Source organism: Chelonoidis abingdonii, chromosome 1, assembly GCF_003597395.2.
Source record: "Chelonoidis abingdonii isolate Lonesome George chromosome 1, CheloAbing_2.0, whole genome shotgun sequence".
Classification (NCBI taxonomy): domain Eukaryota; kingdom Metazoa; phylum Chordata; order Testudines; family Testudinidae; genus Chelonoidis; species Chelonoidis abingdonii.
This window is the reverse complement of record NC_133769.1, coordinates 118,575,328-118,593,763: the sequence shown is the minus strand read 5'-3', so window position 1 is coordinate 118,593,763 and position 18,436 is coordinate 118,575,328. Positions and strand designations below refer to the sequence as shown.

Here is an 18,436-nt window from a genome sequence, read left to right as displayed (position 1 = left end):
CACTACATCTGAGACCTCACAAAAGTACCAAGATTTCAAACATAACCCATGAAACTTGTGACCTTCATGAGTGCTACCAATAAGAGAATGATGGGAGAAGGGAGAGAGATTCTGGGCTGGCTGAGGGCAGAGACTGTGACTTTCCTTGATCCTCAACCTTTTAAAAGGCCTTATAGAAAGAGGTGGGAGAGGGGATACAGATGCTGGGGTGGGAGGGAGAAGAACCAACTTAGAGATGATGCTGGAGAGAGAGATTGGTTTGAGCGGAGTGTGAGCAGAAAGTTATTGCACTGCTGAGGGGAAGAAGGATGACAGGCTGGTGAAGGGTGGGGCTTTAACTTCCAATAGAATAGACAAGCTTGGTTGTTGGACATGGTGGAGACTGTCACCTTTGTTAATGCCATATTGAGACCTCATAAAATGTAGCTGAAGCTACGCTAAAAAGATGAAGGCCTCAGTTAATTTAAGAGCTGTGTTGGGTTAGCTGGAAGAGCTTGTAAATTCCAACTTTCCTTCCGGTATAATTATGTTAGTGGAATGTGTAGCTCCTGTGAATGTAATAATCTCTGGAGATAGGAACTCATGAGGTTTCCAAAACTGACAATAAATTATTAAATTCAAAACTAACATTATCCAAAGCAGCCCTGTGCTGTAATCCTCACAAAGCACTAGTGTACAGGCCAATTTCCCAGCCATTTTGAACTATGAGCGGACTGATAACTGACCTGTGAGTAGATCAATTAGAATATTTTTTCCAAAACCCAAAGAAAAATTTCGAAGTACCATAACTCAGAATAAATCATGTTTGATTAACTTCACTTTTCTTTAAAATCACTTGTGGCCTAGGGACTAATCAGATGTTTCAGGCTACAAAATTTGTTTTGGGAAAGTTAAAGAGAGCGTTAGACCAGCATTGAATATGGAAATCATGCTGTAGCCTTAACTGTAGAGTAACTACCATCCCTTCATAATAACGAAGGAGCAGGATCTTCCTCTCCTAAAACTGGTCTTTTTAAACGTGTCTACTTTCTTCCTGAGAAAAGCTCTTCCAAACACAGGGTGAGACTCCAATCCAGAGAGTAACTGCCCAGTTCAGCTACTGGGTGGTGACTGTGGGGATGGGGTAGGGTTATTATATATTTTCTCCTCACTCCCACCATACACAGGAAGAGAAATTCCCAATCTACAACACCTACCTTGGGTTTGAAGGCGATTAGTTTCAGAATCATCTCGACAGTGAAGAGACCCGTGAAGAGCATGTTGAGGATATTCATGGCTTGTTTGAAGGGACAGCTCTGACCATAGTGCTGAAAAACAAGCATCCCAGAAGTATTATGAAGAATGGGCTGTTTGGATATACAGAGTTGCATCCCCCACTTAAAGAGGACTGCCCATATTTTTTCAGGTTTATGACTCCCATCTCCTTAAATTCATTCACAGCAATAACTTTCCTTCATGGTCGAGCAAGACTGGATGTGGATCTCTTTAGGTTTAGTTTGTGATTGTAACATAGGAATTGTCATACTAGACGAACCAAGCAGTCCATATGGTCTAGTAGTCTGTTCCTGACAATTGCCAATACCAGAAACTTCATAGGAACTTGACAGAAATGGCATAATAGGCCATTATGAAAGAACCTGCTCAAATAGGAAGGTTCTTCTTAACTCTGGTCCCGGTTCAACAAGACACACGTGTACTTAAATGCTTTGCTGACTAGGAACGGATTTAAGGATATGTTCAAATGCTTTGCTAAATTGGGGCTCCATATGTTAATGGTTGACTTATGCCATGAAGCATGAGGGTTTATATGCCTAATTTTTTAATTCCTATCTAATGTATTTATGGATCCAATAATTTTTTAACCTTACTTATCTCTTTGTTCCAATGACACCTTATGAATTCCACAGGTAAATTATATGTTGGCTAAAAGTATTTTCTTTGATCAGTTTTAAATTTGTTGCATTTCAGTTTCATTAAATGTGCCCTTGTTCTTGTATTATGAGGAAATGTAAATAGGAGCACCCAGTTTATCTTCTCAAGACCATTCATTATTGTGCATCCCTCTAGCACGTCCCCTCTCCATAGCAATCAGTCTCAATATCAACAATCTGTCCTTGTATGGAAGTATTTCCACACACCTAATAATTTCTGTCATCTGTCTCTGGATATCTTCTTTTTTGAGATGGGGGTTAGCAGAACTGAACACAGTATTCCAGTAGAGGATGTATTATTGATTTACGTAAGGGCATAATTACATTTGCAATATTATTTCCTATCCCAGTTTTTCCTAACATCTTGTTTACTTTTTTGATGGCTGCTGCATACTTCACAGAGGTTTCATTAAACTGTCCACAATGATGCCAAGTCTTGCTCCTGAGTAATTACAGTTAATTAAGAATCCAACAATCTACATGAGTAGTTCAAATTATTCTTTCCAATGTGCATTACCTTGCATTTGTCAATTATGAATTATATCTGAAATCATGTTGCCCATTCATTTAGCTTTATTAGGATCCTATGAAGTTACTCCCAGTCTTCTTTAGTCTTCAATGACCCACATAATGTGTCTACTGCAAAATTTTCCATCTCACTGTTCATCCTCTTGACCAGATCATTATAGGTGGGGGTAGTAGTGCTGCCCATTGCTAAGGTTGCCTGACATGTCCCATTATAAGACCATTTTCAGTTGCTTATAAGACTGGGCTAAACTTTAACCATTTGGGCTGAAACTTTCCATGCTGGGTATCTGGCTCATGCTGAATTATTTGGAATTTTTTTAGGCCAAAACAGTTCAGCTCATTTGAGACTAAGGCTAGAGAAAAATATGCTGTTCTACCCATTTAAAAAAATTCTGGTGACCTTTTCTTTGAAAAGCGCTAGTATCTCTCCATGCTTTGGGGAAGGGACTTGCCATTTTTTTTGGGCGGGGTGTGTGTGTGTGTCTGTGTGAGGCTTTCATCAAAGATGTGCCTTTTGGTGTCTCTGTGAAAATCTCCTCAAATTTGGCCAAGTTATAAGTCTTTGAAAAATAGCAGTTTGCACATGCTCAGTAGAGACTTGTTTACTTTTAGCAGCTAGAATGTCAAAGATTTCATCCTCAGTTAAGATGCTCCATCTCTTTGTCACCTAATGCTGACCAGACTGTTCATGCACCATCCAAATAGAGCAACTAAGCATGCTCCAACTCAGGGCTGGGGAGGGGGGGGGAGTGAAGCTGGACTCTGGATACATTTTCACAGCAAAGAAAAACCCATGGCTGGCCTTGTGTTTGTGCTGTGGGGCTGCTTCATTGCTCTGTAGACTTCTGCAGCAAAGGACTGGAGCCTGAGCTCTGGGATCCTCTCATCCCACAGTGTCCTAGAGCCCAGGCTCCAGCCTGAGTTTGGAAGTCTACAGAGCAATCAGGGCCGGCTCCAGGCATCAGCGAAGGAAGCAGGTGCTTGGGGCGGCCATTGGAAAGGGATGGCGTGTCCAGGTCTTCAGCCCCACAGCGGCGGCAGGCTGAGCTGCTCAGCCTGCTGCCGCGTGCCATCAAAAATTGGCTTGCGTGCCACGTTTGACACATGTGCCATAGGTTGCCGACCCCTGGTTTAGATGAAATTGCTATAGAGTGGGTGCAAAACTGGTTGAAAACTAGTACTCAAAAGAGTAGTTATCAATAGTTCACTGTCAAAATGGGAGAATGTATCTAGTGGGGTTCCACAGGGGTCAGTCCTGGGTCCGCTACTAGTCAATATTTTCATTAATAACTTGGATAATGGAGTGGAGAATATGTTTATAAAGTCTGCACATGACACCAACATGGGAAGGGTTGCAAGTGCTTTAGAGGATGGGATTGGAATTCAAAATGAGCTTGAGAATTTGGAGAATTGATCTGAAATCAACAAGATGAAATTCAATAAAGACAAGTGCAAAGTACTTCACTTAGGAAGGGAAAAGCAAATGCACAACTATAAAATAGGGAATAACTGGGTAGGCAGTAGTATTTCTGAAAAAAATATGGGGGTTATAGTGGATTATAAATTGAATGAGAATCAACAATATGATGCAGTTGCAGAAAAGGTTAATATCATTCTGGGATGTATTAACAGGAGTTAATACATGTAGGTAAGACATGGGAGGTAATTATCCCACTCTACTTGACACTGGTGAGGCCTCACCTGGAGTACTGTGTCTACTTTGGGGCACCACACTTTAGAACAGATGTGGACAAACTGGAGAGAGTCCAGAGGAGAGCAACAAAAATGATAGGAAGCTTAGAAAACTTGACCTAGAAGGAAAGGTGAAAAAACTGGGCATGTTTAGTCCTGAGAAAAGAAGACTGAGGGAGGTCCTGATAACAATCTTCAAATGTGTTAAGGGCTGTTATAAAAAGGACTGTAATCAGTTGTTCTCCGTGTCCACTGAAAGTAGGACAAGTAGTAATGGGCTTAATATGCAGCAAAGGTGATTTAGGTTAGATATGAGGAAAAACTTTCTCTCTGTAAGGGTAGTTAAGTTCTGGAATAGGCTTCCAAGCAGGATTGTGGAATCTCCATCATTGGAGATTTTGAAGGAGAAGGTTGGACAAACATCTGTTGGGGGATGGTCTAGGTTTACTTGGTCCTGCCTCAGCGCAAGGGGCTGGACTTGATGACCTTTCAAGGTCCCTTCCAGCCCTGCAATTCTATGTAAACTAGTCTGCATCCATACTATGGTGTGTAGCTACATGTGGCAGTGAAAGGCTACATGTAGTTGTGCGTAGGCACAAGGGAAAGGCTCTGCCAGTACTGCTAAAAATAGCAACATAGATGTGGGAGGCATGGCTTGGGGGTGTCGAGAGCTGGGTAAGGTATGTATCCTAAGGTTCTGGCATGTCTTTACTCTACTCACCTAAGCAGTGCCTCACGGTCTACACTGCTATTTCTACCCAAGCTAGGTGTGTAATGAATGTACTCTATACACAACTATATAGACATAGCCACTGACAACTGACAATTTATTCCTGGTCTTTGTTTTCAGTCTCTTAGTTAGTTACTGATCTATGATAGTACTATACCTCTCACTACATCACTAATTAGTTTCCTTGTCTGGTATTGCTTCCAGAAGCTTTGCTTTTGAACACAGCAAGTCTCCAGGAAGGAAAGGAAGTAGTCCTAATAGGCTGCAGGTCTGCTACAAGACTTCTCCTTTGAGACAAAGTCTGCCCTTAATTGTATGTTCCTGACTCTCATTGCCATAAATACACATCCAAGGATAGAATTTGAACCCCCTGGCTGAGTTTTCAAATGCATCCTCTGCAAATATAAGCACCTAATTACCTGACCTGCATGAGCAAATTCAATTTTGCACACAATGTGGAGTTGACACAATGGGCAATAACTTTGTTGTGAAATCACTTTGTTGTGAAATGATGTAGAAGACTGGGATGAAACCCCTTTGAATATGCGGCCATCAGTGTGGTATTTGGTGTGTTCTCATGGTGAACTCAAATGTCCTAGTCTTCATTCAGCAATGCAAGAACAGACCACAGACTAAAGATGATACTAGTGATTTTTTCCTTTCCATTCTCACCCGCCTCTTTCTTTTCTTCCCTAGATATTTGTCCTTTCTTTCCAGTTGGGAAAAGGGTGAGATGCAAAGTTCAAATCTGGGTGTTGGCCCATCCTGGAGTTATAGGGGTATTTATATCTGTGGTGTTGGTTCAGGCCCACCTCTACTTTTCAGAGGCTTCTGTCTGTGGCTTGTGAATTCATTTGTTCTTTGGATTACCATTTAATTGGACTGTGACTTTGCTATGTTTTTTTAAAATTGAGGATAAACAGAATTAAGTTATTGGTGCCCTCTTGGAAAGAGGAGGAGAGCCAGATTCATGGTTTCAGTGGTGTTTCACCAGGAATGAATCTGGCCCAATGTCTTTAACAAATAAAAAGAACAGGAGTACTTGTGGCACCTTAGAGACTAACAAATTTATTTCAGCATTTGTTAGTCTCTAAGGTGCCACAAGTGCTCCTGTTCTTTTTGTGGATACAGACTAACACGGCTGCTACTCTGAAACCTTTAACAAATAAGAGAGTCGGGTCTCTTCCTTCTCACCCCAGGGGAGTTATAGGCTGGGGAGCAACTTAAAGCCCTGCCAGACTCCCACATTCTCCCAGCTGAAGGGCTGCCCATCCAAACGCCTATGGTGCTTTCTGATCTCTGACTTACCTGCATGGCCAGGCAGATGGTGTTCAGCAGGATGAGAATGAACATCAGGTACTCAAAATAAGTGGAGTTCACCACATACCACACTTTGTATTGGTACTGGTTCTTAGGGATGTACCTCCGCAAGGGGCGGGCCTTCAGGGCATACTCAACACATTGGCGCTATTAAAGAAAAAGGAGAGATTAAAAAATAAGGTAGATGAGTTGCTTCATGTGTAAAAAATTAACATATTTCAATGACAATTTTTTTTTGGTATGTAATTTCTTTTAGATCACAATCTAAATAAATATATTCTACTTATTTGAGCTTCCATCTCGACTTCCTGTGGGCCAAATTATGCCCACAACTACACTCACACAACCTCAATGAAGTCAGTGTGGTTGCACGGGTGTTACTGCAGAATTTGGTTCTACTGATGGGCCTTTAAGAAGAAATTATTTTACCTGCTTCTTGAATGATGACAAATAGAGACAGCATAGTGCTGTATCCCTTTGATAGCCCTCATGTATTCCACTCTGGCTGTACTTTAGCCCTCGTGTATTTCCTTTGGCTAGTATTTCATGCCTTTGGTTGCACTATGCAGTCGTAAGTTACCTGGTTCTTGTCCAGCTCACAGTTCTTGTATTCCTGCTCTCCTTGTTCCTGAAATGTGACAATGACGAAACCAACGAAGATGTTCATCATGAAGAAAGCAATGATGATGATATAGATAATGAAGAAAATGGAGATCTCCACCCTGTGGTTATAAATGGGTCCCACGTCCTCCATGTGAGAATCAATGGATTTGTACAGCAGCCTAAAGGTGAAGAGAAACCCAATGCAGACACTTAGAAAATTTCCAACATAATTGTCTCTCAACACCCCACTGGGCTATGTAAGTAAGACGGTGGGAGTCCAAGTTTTAGCTATTTTCTTCTAATTTTATTAATATTGAAAAACGATTTAGTTTTATACAGGGACAAGACGCACACTAAACCTCCTGATCTGGCTCCCAAACTTTTGTGAAAGTTCAGATCTAGATCTTAATTTATCTGTTCAACTCTGCTGTGGGTTCAGGGCTATCTGTAGTTTAATCTTTTAAAAGATTAAAATAGAAGATGTGCCCCTTCGTTTAACATAGTGCAGATAAAGAAGGAACAATTTGTTGGGAACTTGGTCCTAGTTTGATGCTGTTCACAGGCGTTCTGAAAGGAAGCATGATCTTGTCACTTTAAACTATTTGAAGTCATGCTGGCACCAACAAAAGAAAGCTCTTGAGCCTGGATAGGACCGGGTACGGCCACGAGACAGCTTATGCCCAAGTCACTCTGAGGAAGGTACTGAGAAAGATGCCGGGCCCCCCTGGCACACACAGGACAGCACTGTGAGACATCTCGTGTCTCAGCAGGATGGACGGGCCTGGGCTGTCGCATTTCACACCAGCCTGGCACTGGTGGGGTGGCCCCGTGAGAAAACTCACCATTCTCCATAACTATTGATAATGTGCTTCACATGCAGTTCACAGCACAGATAAAGTATGTCAGGCAGGGAGCTGTTATACACGTAGTATTCTACAATACCAAGCATTTAGTACTGGGCATCTAACTGGAACAGTCAAAATGGGAACAATTGCTTTCACTTGGTTGAAAGAACAATAATGTTAATATTAATCAGTAGTAATCAAAATATTAATATTGCGTCTACTACTGATCAGTATTTGCTGAGAGCTGACAGGGTGAAAGGGGCAATAGGCCTGGCACCAAGGAGCTTACAGTCTTCATATACAGAAATACCAATGCTGCTATGACTTCTCCTCTGCACTTTTCTATCGCCTTCCTTTACAGATATCAAAACACTTTACAAACACTAATTAAGCCTCATAGCTCTGCTGAGTGGATGGTAAGGGATATTATAGAAATCACTTCACCCACCTCTGAAATGCAGCCACCTCTGGGCTGGGGTATAGCAGCTTTTAAGCAACACTGCATGAAAATTTAGACGAGGGAAGATTAATGGTTAGATTTTGATTTTCCCTTAGAAATGAATGGGGAAGTTGCACTGCTCCCCATCATCAAGCCTTTTGTCCCCCTGATCAGCTGTGCACTCACTCTGGCCAGCCCTCAAAGGTTGAAACAGTGAAGAGCGCCATCATGGCAGTCAAGACGTTGTCAAAGTTGAACTTGCTGTTCTCCCAATTGCGGGACTGGATCATTGGCTGGGTGACCTCTCCATCTTTGTACCAAATATAATGCCCCCTGTTGTTGGATGGCAGAAGGAAAACAAGAGAGATTTTCAGTTCCCAACTTAGACCCAGTTAGAGTGGAGCTGACAAAAGCAGCTACCTGGGAAAGGCCGGACTCACCTGCATTCTGCTTCTGTTTGCTTGGAGCTATCACTGCAGCTATAGAGTTTGCCCTAGGGAAGAATGCGAGAAGAGGAGTGAAGTCTCCCTTCATTATGGTTGATCAGTGTGGCAAGGAGACTGCACTTTCTCTTTGCTTAACTGACTATGTGCCTCCATGAAGAGCTGAGTAACAACTGGTGTCAGGAGGGTGGGGTATAAAAGGAGAAACCAAAGGGAGAGAACAGAAGGAATGTTCAGCGTTCACCTGGGTTCCCTTCAGTTGTACAAGACATGGATGTGGACATTCCCCAAGAAAAGCCCCACTGCTATTGATGTTATGACACAAACTTCTGGGAGAGGGTGGCAAAGTGCTGCTCCTGATTCTCATGACCTGAGGTTTAATGAGTCACATTTGCGACATGCCTGGTCTCGTGTCTTCAGAACTTGGCTAATGGGAGCCTGGGGATTACTGCTTAACCCAGGACTCCTATCTGACAGTACTGAGGATGGTTTCTACTCCATGCAAAGCTCCATTTCCCCTTTCCCCTACACTTCTTCACACTACATTTCTCCCCCCGGCTACCAGAGAAGATGATTCAGTGAGATGGATGAATGAATGGACCCAATGGTTTTACCTTGAACAACTGAACTCCAATGCAGGCAAACATGAACTGCAGCAAAGTGGTGACAATCACAATGTTTCCGATGGTTCTGATGGCTACAAATACGCACTGGACCACGTGCTGCAAAGGAAAGATGGGGCAAGAGTAACTGGAGGGACCATCCTGAGCTGCTGTCACTACTGGAGGAGCCCAAGGCTTCAGCAAAAATATAAGAATCTCAAGATACAAGCTCCATAAAGCGGTGTCTCAGGAAAGGAAGAAAAAACTCCCTGGACTGTGAGCTGTAGTCTTGTGAGCAGGCAGAAAAGTGTAGAAAAGACCAGAACTCAGCTCAGAGAGCAGCAGGATCCTCATCTATATGAATACCCTTCCTGGTCAGGTGAAGGGACCTGACTGATAGAAAGAAGGCAAGAAGCACAGCCCACCTATCTGCAAACCAACCCAAAGCTAGTTCATTAGGCCCTCCAGCCTTGTCAGTAAGCCTTTAAACACTACTCAAGCGGTGTTAAAAGACTGATACTTCTTGACTGAAGTCACCTGGGTTTCTAGCCTTGAGAACAACTTGTGGGGATCAGGATTTCTCTAACCTTTAGTCCCTTGGCTCTGTTGATGGCCCTCAGCGGTCTGAGCACTCGCAGGACACGTAAGATCTTCACTACATTGATGGCACTGGACCTGGAAGAGAGTAGCAGTACATAAGCTTTTACAGTAACAATAGGACGTGACCTACCTGAGAGGACAGTTCACCCACTCTTTCCCATTTGTAAATACTGTAAGAAATCCAAGGTCGCCCAACACTTCAGAGTCATCCCTTTGCTGCATGCCATGCCACTGAAAGCATCAAGGTGGCAACATGGGTAGAACTCAATAACTTCTGCTTCAAAGGCATAGGCTACTACAATTTTGGCTAAATGAGAATCTCCATTAGCTGTTGGCAGTATAGGGTTTATGACACAGATTATCATAGTGTGATTTAGTATACTAGAGGGCAGTTGTGTGCGTGTGCACACACACACACAAGCAAGTTCCTTACAAGTCATTTCATTTGAACACAGTCCTTCATGTGAATAAATATATAATTCAGAGACATCAAGAATGGTAGATACTCTCCTCAGAATACATCTAGTTTTTTAAAATGTAATTTTAGCCATGTTTCAGAACTTTCTGTGAAAGGAAGGAGCTTTTAGGAGGCACTTCAGAAAGCACTGAGATAGGATGGGAAGCTACCCTACTGAAATGTCAAGGTGGGCCCTGTCTCTTGATCAGAGTCCCAGGGTATATCCCACTAGTGTTAGCCATCTCCATTGTATTCACAAAATGATCAGAACAGAGGGAGGGCTCTCTCGAACGGGACAAGCTGCCAAATACACGACAGACATGCGATGGAAAACAGTGCCAAGATGCAATCATCGCAAGACATTTTAAGATAAGGGCACAAAGAAGCACGCTGCTGAAGTGCTAAAAGAAGAAAGGAGCACATCAGTTAATTCCTGGTGTCTCATGAATTTAAAGGTTCCTTGTCCAACCTTGGGCTCGACTTGGCAAGGTGCTGAGCATTTGGGTTCTGATCCAGCAAAACATTTAAGCATGTACTGAATTTTAAGCAGATGAATAGTCCTCTTGAATTCAGTGGGGCTACTCACATGCTTAACTTTAAGCATGTGGATGAGTGCTTTGCTACATCTAGGACAGAGGACTCAGTCAGCACCATGCAGGAGTGAACCCCGATGAAGAATCCCTCCTGCAGTTGTAAGGTGTCAGGCCACCGCCTACAGCTTTTGGGAACATTCTCCTTTTGCTAGCATATGAAGAGCCTGAACAAGCTCTTCAAGGGCTGGGGATAATGGCCAAAATGAGCACTGAACAGTTATTAAGAAGCTAATAGAAAACCCATTGAAGTCAAAGGGAATGTTTCTGTTGACTTCAGTGGGCTTTGGATCAGGGCCTAAGGAAGCTGTTATTCCCATAATAGGAACAAGGTAAAGTTGCTTTGGGATCAGCTGGGTTCTTGTTATGTAGGAATTACCCTGGCTTTATCCTCAGATCTTCCATGTGAGGTAGACAGTTCTAACAGAACCAAGTGGTTCCATATGCTGGGTAAGGTTTATGGAAGGAGTACTTGGGCAATACAACAACAACAACAATTTTGTAATTTTATTGCAGCTTTCTCCCTAGGCTCTCAAAGTACCTTGCAAGCATTCCTTAAGGAAAAACACCTCTGTGAAGTAGATATATATTACCCCATTTTACAGAAGAGGTAACAGAATCACAGGGCAGTGTAAAGACTCTCCTTAACTAACACTGTGAGAGCCCAAGAGTTTCATGACTCCCAGTTCCTTATCTTAACCACTGGACTACACTCTTGTCTTTCATTTGCTATCTCCGATATCTCCTGCTCCAGGTCATTACCAACAGACAGCTTGACTCAATTCATATTGAGCCTTGCTAGTATGAGCCACTTCCTGAACGAGTCTGGAAAACAATTCTGAGGCTTCAAGAAGACTGTTGTTCAGGGGAGTGTAAAAAATAAATAAAAACTTGTACAGACAAGCCAACACAACTCATCTAGTACTTCTCCTCCCCCTCCCGCCCTCCCAACAGACCAGTGGATTATCTCAGTCAAGAATGGCTCACTCACTGGATCCCAAAGGAGATGAGAGACACGCTGACCACCAGCAAGTCTAGGATGTTGAAGTAGTTCCTGCAGAAGGAGCCCTTGTGGAGGAAAGCTCCATATGCAGTCATCTGCGGAGAGGCACATGGAGACACAAACAAACTTTGGCATTAGCAGCTATCCGGGGATCATCTCTCAGACCAAGTCCAACTTGTTATGCTCAAGGTGTATATATTAAGAAAAGACAATATTTTTAATGCAGCAATCATTTTACCTCAAAACCCAAGTGGACAGGATGGGTCCCAGTGGAAAGAAAATGAAGTGGGAGACAGGGTAAAATAACTATCAGGAGAATATATGAGGAAAGTTTCAAGCCAGTGTCCAGCCCATCTGGGGAGGGGGTGGTCATTTGGGGCCAACAGTAATTCTTCCTTGGAATTAGAGCATACAGGGAACATAAAGTTCACTCAGAAATAGCAAAGCAACACAGTGAATATTTGGAAAAACAACTCTTTGCAACCAAATGCCTTCCCCTTTATCTTTAATGGCAAGGCACTTATGACTAAGATGCCTGCATTTTGTAAAGGTTTCCAGGACTAGGCTGAATAAAAACATTACATAAAAAGGGACTGTTTCTTGGGATATTTTCCTGGGCAGTACCATCTGGAGTGGACAGCTGAGACCTCCTCCCTCTGAGTGAGAACAACAACTGAATCACTTGGGGATTTTATGATTTAGGCCAGGGCTGAAATGATAGGCAGAATTCCCTTTTGATTTGGTTCATTCTCTAGATTCAGAAACTCAATACCGTGTCCTCTCTACTTGCTTTCCCTCAAGTTCAGCCCCAGTTTGGTTCCCGTAATTTTGTTCAAGAAATGAAGCATGTATATTTCCCCTCCTTTCCCACAAATTCTAAGGAAAGATTCCATGGGACAATGTGGCTAAAGCTTCTGTACTAGGAAGAACAGTCAGCAGGAGCACCTTCCATTCTTGGAACATTAAAATTCCACTTCCTATATGAGGGATTCCCTGCCCCAGAAGGTGTATTCTATTGAATAACAATGAGATTCTGTGAAAAAAGATGTTCCCTTTCTGTGGGGCAGGTGGAATTTATTGAGTGTAAATACAGATGAGTCTGAACAAAACTCCAGGCCTAAAAACCTCTGAATTTTGGGAGGTCCAGAAGTTTTTAGACCTGGAGTTTAGGTTCAGACCTCTCTTTTTACATTGTCAATAAATACAGTTCTGGAGCCTTAGAATTCCCTCAGTCCCACAGAAAGGGAGCATCTTTTTGAGAAAGTTCAGACCCTGATTTGAATTTTATGAGCAAGACCCATCTCAAAACACAACTAGATGAGACTAGCATTGTGGCTTCTAAAAATTATTAGCTTTAATCAGGCTGCTCAAAGCAGGAGAAGAAAGGCTAAGTCCAGTTGGATTGTGAAGGATACACAACCTTATAGGGGTCCTCTGGTTCCTGCTATTAGTCCAGATAGTGTACTTCCTGGCAGTTTCCAGCCCTGGCAACCCATGGCAATTCCAGTCAAAGGAGCACTGAAGACAGCATGATATAGTGCATGACTTTATTCACCAAACATCCACGACATTAGGGACTGCCTACCAATCAATCAGTCAGATAGAACTCAGAAGGGAAGGAAGTATAAACTCTGGCCTCAATTTAGAATTTATACTTATGGACACATTTGACTGGGGAAAGGGAGGGTTCTTGCCATGACAAAGATGGTAAAGATGCCCTTTACTGCTTGTATTTTGTATGGCAATCTTGAAAGAAAGAAGACACCATTGAAATCAGGATGGGAAGCTCTGCTGGGTTTCAGTACTGTAGGAACAGTGGTTCTTTACTGACTGTTGGAAGATTTCCCTATATTCAGGGAAGATACTTAAAGGGTGTATAATCCAGTGTCTGCTTTCCATGTGTGGCACTGACCAAAGCAACTGTAATACCATTTTAAATTATTTAAAGAATTATAGTCTTTGCTTACACAGCGCTTTATATGTTCAAAACATTGTACAGACAATTAATTAACAGTCATCACAACACAGTGAGCTAGGGAAGTGTTATCGGCCCCAAATTACAAATTCTCCACTGTCTTGAGATTTGTACAGTCATTTGTGCTTGTCCAGTCAAGGCAACTCTTTACACCTACTTGGTACTCATGTAAAAGACTGCACAAGATGCAAGACAGTGGAGAAACAGGCCCTGAGAGATTAAGTGACTTGTCTTGAGGTCAAGCTATAGGACACTAGCAGGGCCAGGATTAGAACTCAGGATTTCCTAACTCCTAACCCTATGCTCAGTCCCTGCTCTTCTACCAGTTACACCTGGAAATAGCCCAGGGTTGAAATCCTGGTTCCACTGAATTTAACAAGAGATTTGTCATTGACTTCAATGGGACCAGGATTGAATCCCAGATATAGTTACTACAAGGTTCACTCCTCCAGGGGAAAGCAGACCACTCTGCTAGTGGATTTGTTAGATAAAAGGTTGAGAACTGATCTCACTCACACTGAAGTCAATGAGAGCTTTGCCATTCATGTCAGTGGGAGCAGGACTGGGTCATTAGTGGTATACTACCATAAATTCAAATGGTTTGAAGGTGCCCTTGTACAGAGAGCTAAAGGCTGTATTAAACTTATATTTAAGGTTGCTGCTGAGCTGCTTTCCTTTTTAACATGGTTTTTTTTTTGGTGTTAGATTTAATGGGCACATACACTGTACGCAGCAGCACAACAGAAAGTGTGAACTTCTCTGGACAGCACTGTGGTTTTGGTGCTTTGAAGCCAAACAGACAAGCCCAGTTCCTAACATTCAGGGAGCATCCTGTCCTTCCAGTGTTCATTTGGATATTATATTAGCTGTCTGAATTATGAGATCTCAGCAGCTCCAAGGAGAATGCTGCCATCCACTAGCACTTAAAACCAGTTCACTGGGTAAAAAGCAAACTGCCAACTGAACCCTGCATCTAGAGAGCCAGGAGATTGCTTGATTACTGTTGTTTAAAATATTAGTTTTTGGGAAAGTGAGAGTTAAGACAGAGGCAACAGATTTTTATTTTCTTCATTGCCAAATTCTCCTGTTCCATTTCCTTGTGGCTAGGGTGTTCCCCTGAAAATCAGAAGGGGGTATTTAGTAGGGTGACCAGATGTCCCGATTTTAGAGGGACAGTCTCAATTTTTTGAGTCTTTTTCTTATATAGGCTCCTATTACCCCCCCACCCCCATCCCAATTTTTCACATTTGCTATCTGGGCACCCTAGTATTTAGCCAGGCAGTTTCACTCTCTGGATCAGAGATTTTCAGCCACCAGTACCCATCCCAGTTATAGGCCTTCATTCTTTAGTGACTAGTATTCTAAGCTCCTCCTCTAGACCTTAACAATGAGCTTCTGTGCTGGGCCCCTATGGAATTCTGCTATTTGTCTCCCATTGAGCCACAAGGGACTTCTGGCCACTCCAAACTGCAATCTCATGACAGTGTAGAACTCATAGCTTCACTTTGGGTTTTGACACACCAAACTGTGTGAGGAGGGAAGGGTATTGGTTCACACAGTGCCGTTCTGCAGTGTGAGTTCCACATGTGAGAGGCTTGCACGTTCACAGTTCTTAGTATGGTACACATGTACTGTTGTCCTGAAACGACTGACAACGGTTGGGGTACATTTCTGGTCTGTTTGCCCTTTTCGTGTCCCTGTCTAATATTTCCTGAAAGAATCATTCCTTCATATTGACTCCCCAATGCAGCATCATTCTGACACTGGCCCTAAATAACAAATGTCATTTGAATATCAAAATTGGACAAAAGATCTGTTTAGAAGCTTAGACAACTACCAATAAGCTAAAAAAACAAAAGAAAATCCTGTCTGTGGAGATAACAATGGAATTTAAAGTGATACAAAGATAGAGAGAGAGAGAGAGTTAGAGAGAGAGAGAAAGAAAGAGAGAGAAGTGTATTGCTCAGATTGGTTACCTTAAGAATAATTTCTAATGTAAAGATACTAGTGAAGACATAGTCTGCATTGCCTAGGATCTGAAAAATAAGCACAATGGGGTTAGTGGTACTGAGCGTGACCCAATACAAACAGGCGTGTGTGTTAGCAACAGATAGTGGCAGAGAACTAGTAGGCTTATAAGTGACAGATAATAATGGTAGAGGAGATGAGGACTTTACCTTCAGAGCAATTTCAATGGTGAAAATGACAGTAAAAACTATATCAAAATAAAAGAGAATCTGTAAAACAAAAGGGAATAGGGGTGGGGGGGTAGATCAGTGAGTGATCACTGGAATGAGAAATCACCATTCAAAATCAAAATGCACAAGTCTTTTAATAGGAGGGCAGGAAGGAATAGATGGGAAATGGTTTGGTAAGAACATCCTGTTGAATACAATGAAGTTCTTGGTACAGGATACAGGCAGCATATTAATGAAATCTTTGCTGTGAGTTATAATCCCATGTGGCTTCGGAGGCAAAATAATATTTTTTTAATTTAATTAAATTTTATAAAGAATTCAAGGGTTTCCCAAAGACATTTCCAAATGGAGAATACAAGGATATCTGGTCTCTCAGTGGAAAACACGTGATTTCTTTTTATTAACTTCCATTCAAGTTTTTCCGTGTCCTTTACGGTGGAGGGAAAAAAGGCTCCACATTGCTGTTCAGGGGCAGCTATTGCTCTTTTTTTCCTCTATGCTGACTTGTCATGAACTGGAGGAATAACAAACATATACATTTGCAGATTAAACATAATCATAGCTTTTTGTCTAGAGTGACACAAGAGAGAATGGCAGGTCCCGAGGTGTAAAGTGACATCCAAAGCAGAAAACACATTACTATGGACCAACCTCGGTCCCATTAAAGCTATAGGAGTTTTGCCATTGACTTCAACGGGACCGGAATTTGACCCTATATATTTGAGACGAAGGAGAATATCCATGTCACAGTCAAATCTCCTGCAGTCCCCCAAACTGTCTTGCTAGTTTGATTAAGCTTTACATTTAATAGTCTGCCATGAGAAGTGGTAGAAACCTCATCACTTGGCAAATGTAAAGCTGGATTGGACAAAGAAATAGTAAACATAATCTTTCAGTGGCAAGGAGATGGACTGCATCACATAGTAGATCCTTCCTGTCTCTGGATTTTACAGTCAAATCCAGACATGATGTAAATGGTAGCAGAATTTATGCTGATTGGCTAGATTCCAGTTTATTATTGTACCATGTAAATATAGAGTAACTATTGCATCCAGTGGAGTTACCCTGGATTACACAATGTAAATGAGACCAGAGTCCAGCCCCTTTGTCAAACTGGGGCAAGTTACACTACCTAGCAACTTACACTCAGAATGTAACGATCCACTATGAGTCACTGCTAAATTTGAACCAGAGACTTCCACGGAAGTCAGGCTGGGTTTGACCATGTGTGTCTTGGTAACTTGAAAATGAAAAGGGCCATTTCAAGGATGCTCAGGCCCCAAATACAACCTCCATTCATTTTGGCATATTGTAACTGGAAATCTCCTCCTTATTCCAGTCTGCTGGGGTTTTGACAGTTGATTATTACATCAGTAGAATCATTTTATAACCAATGGGCCAGATTCACTGGTACCCTCTGGCTGCTTTGCATCAGTCCGGCGATACAAAGCGGATATAAACTTGATTAAACTGGTTAATTAAGCTGGGGTTGCAGATATTTTGCCTCACCAGAGCCGTACAAAACAGCTGGAGCGCACTGGTGAATCTGGCCCCAAAGCAGCATCTAGTAGAGGTTTCACATATAAACAAAGTTTTGCGTGATGGAAGTGACTGCAGGTCACCTCTGTATGCAGCTTTATTTACTGGCAGATCTTATACCAGCTGGTGTGTTTATTATTATTTAAAGGTATTCTATCCAGGGACAAATTAAAGTCAAAACAATCCTGCTTGGCTGGAATGACTTCTCACTTCAAGTGTATAGTTATCTAGGCCTTGAAGGCACAGGCTGGTGGTGCTGGGGTTGGTGTGGAGATGCAGCTCTTAGAATCATGGGCCTGAATGCACAAAGGGAGCTAGGCATTGTGACACAGCGTCATAATGCTTAACTTTTAGGCAAAGTCACTGCAATTCATGGAACCTGAGCTCCTAAAATGAATAGGGAGAAGTTGGCACCTTTACCTGTGATTCAGAAAAGCCAGTATGCTAGGCAGGCCTAAGCTAGCCAATGAGAGATGCTGATGACAGAGGTGTGTCCATCCCTGTCTCAGAGATAGACCTGGTCTACACTATGCGTCTATACTGATTTTAGCAGCATTAAACCGATTTAACGCTGCACCCGTCCACACAACGAGGCCCTTTATATCGATATAAAAGGCTCTTCAAACCGGTTTCTGTACTCCTCCCCAACGAGAGGAGTAGCACTGAAATCGGTATTACCATATCAGATTAGGCTTAGTGTGGCCGCAAATCGATGGTATTGGCCTCCGGGCGGTCTCCCACAGTGCACCACTGTGACTGCTCTGGCAAGCAATCTGAACTCGGATGCACGGGCCAGGTAGATAGGAAAAGCCCCGCAAACTTTTGAATTGCATTTCCTGTTTGCCCAGCGTGGAGCTCTGATCAGCACGGGTGGCGATGCAGTCCCAAATCCAAAAAGAGCTCCAGCGTGGACCGTACGGGAGATACTGGATCTGATCGCT

General features: G+C 42.5%; 1 protein-coding gene across 16 annotated transcripts in view; it reads right to left on the bottom strand.

Moving 5' to 3' along the window:
• The window catches only part of CACNA1C (calcium voltage-gated channel subunit alpha1 C), a 766,858-nt gene that overhangs the window by 93,526 nt on the left and 654,896 nt on the right, over positions 1 to 18,436 (bottom strand). For 15 of the 16 annotated variants that reach the window (XM_032796370.2, XM_032796362.2, XM_075069488.1 and 12 more), the window contains 9 exons: positions 15,735 to 15,794; positions 11,772 to 11,878; positions 9,721 to 9,808; positions 9,146 to 9,253; positions 8,529 to 8,581; positions 8,275 to 8,421; positions 6,782 to 6,983; positions 6,190 to 6,348; positions 1,197 to 1,307 (listed from right to left, as the gene is read on the bottom strand). In XM_032796370.2, the coding sequence (XP_032652261.2) occupies positions 1,197 to 1,307; positions 6,190 to 6,348; positions 6,782 to 6,983; positions 8,275 to 8,421; positions 8,529 to 8,581; positions 9,146 to 9,253; positions 9,721 to 9,808; positions 11,772 to 11,878; positions 15,735 to 15,794 (1,035 nt within the window). Of the gene's footprint in view, positions 1 to 1,196; positions 1,308 to 6,189; positions 6,349 to 6,781; positions 6,984 to 8,274; positions 8,422 to 8,528; positions 8,582 to 9,145; positions 9,254 to 9,720; positions 9,809 to 11,771; positions 11,879 to 15,734; positions 15,795 to 15,935; positions 15,996 to 18,436 lie in introns of all 16 variants that reach the window. The other variant, XM_075069531.1, reaches the window with a different exon arrangement.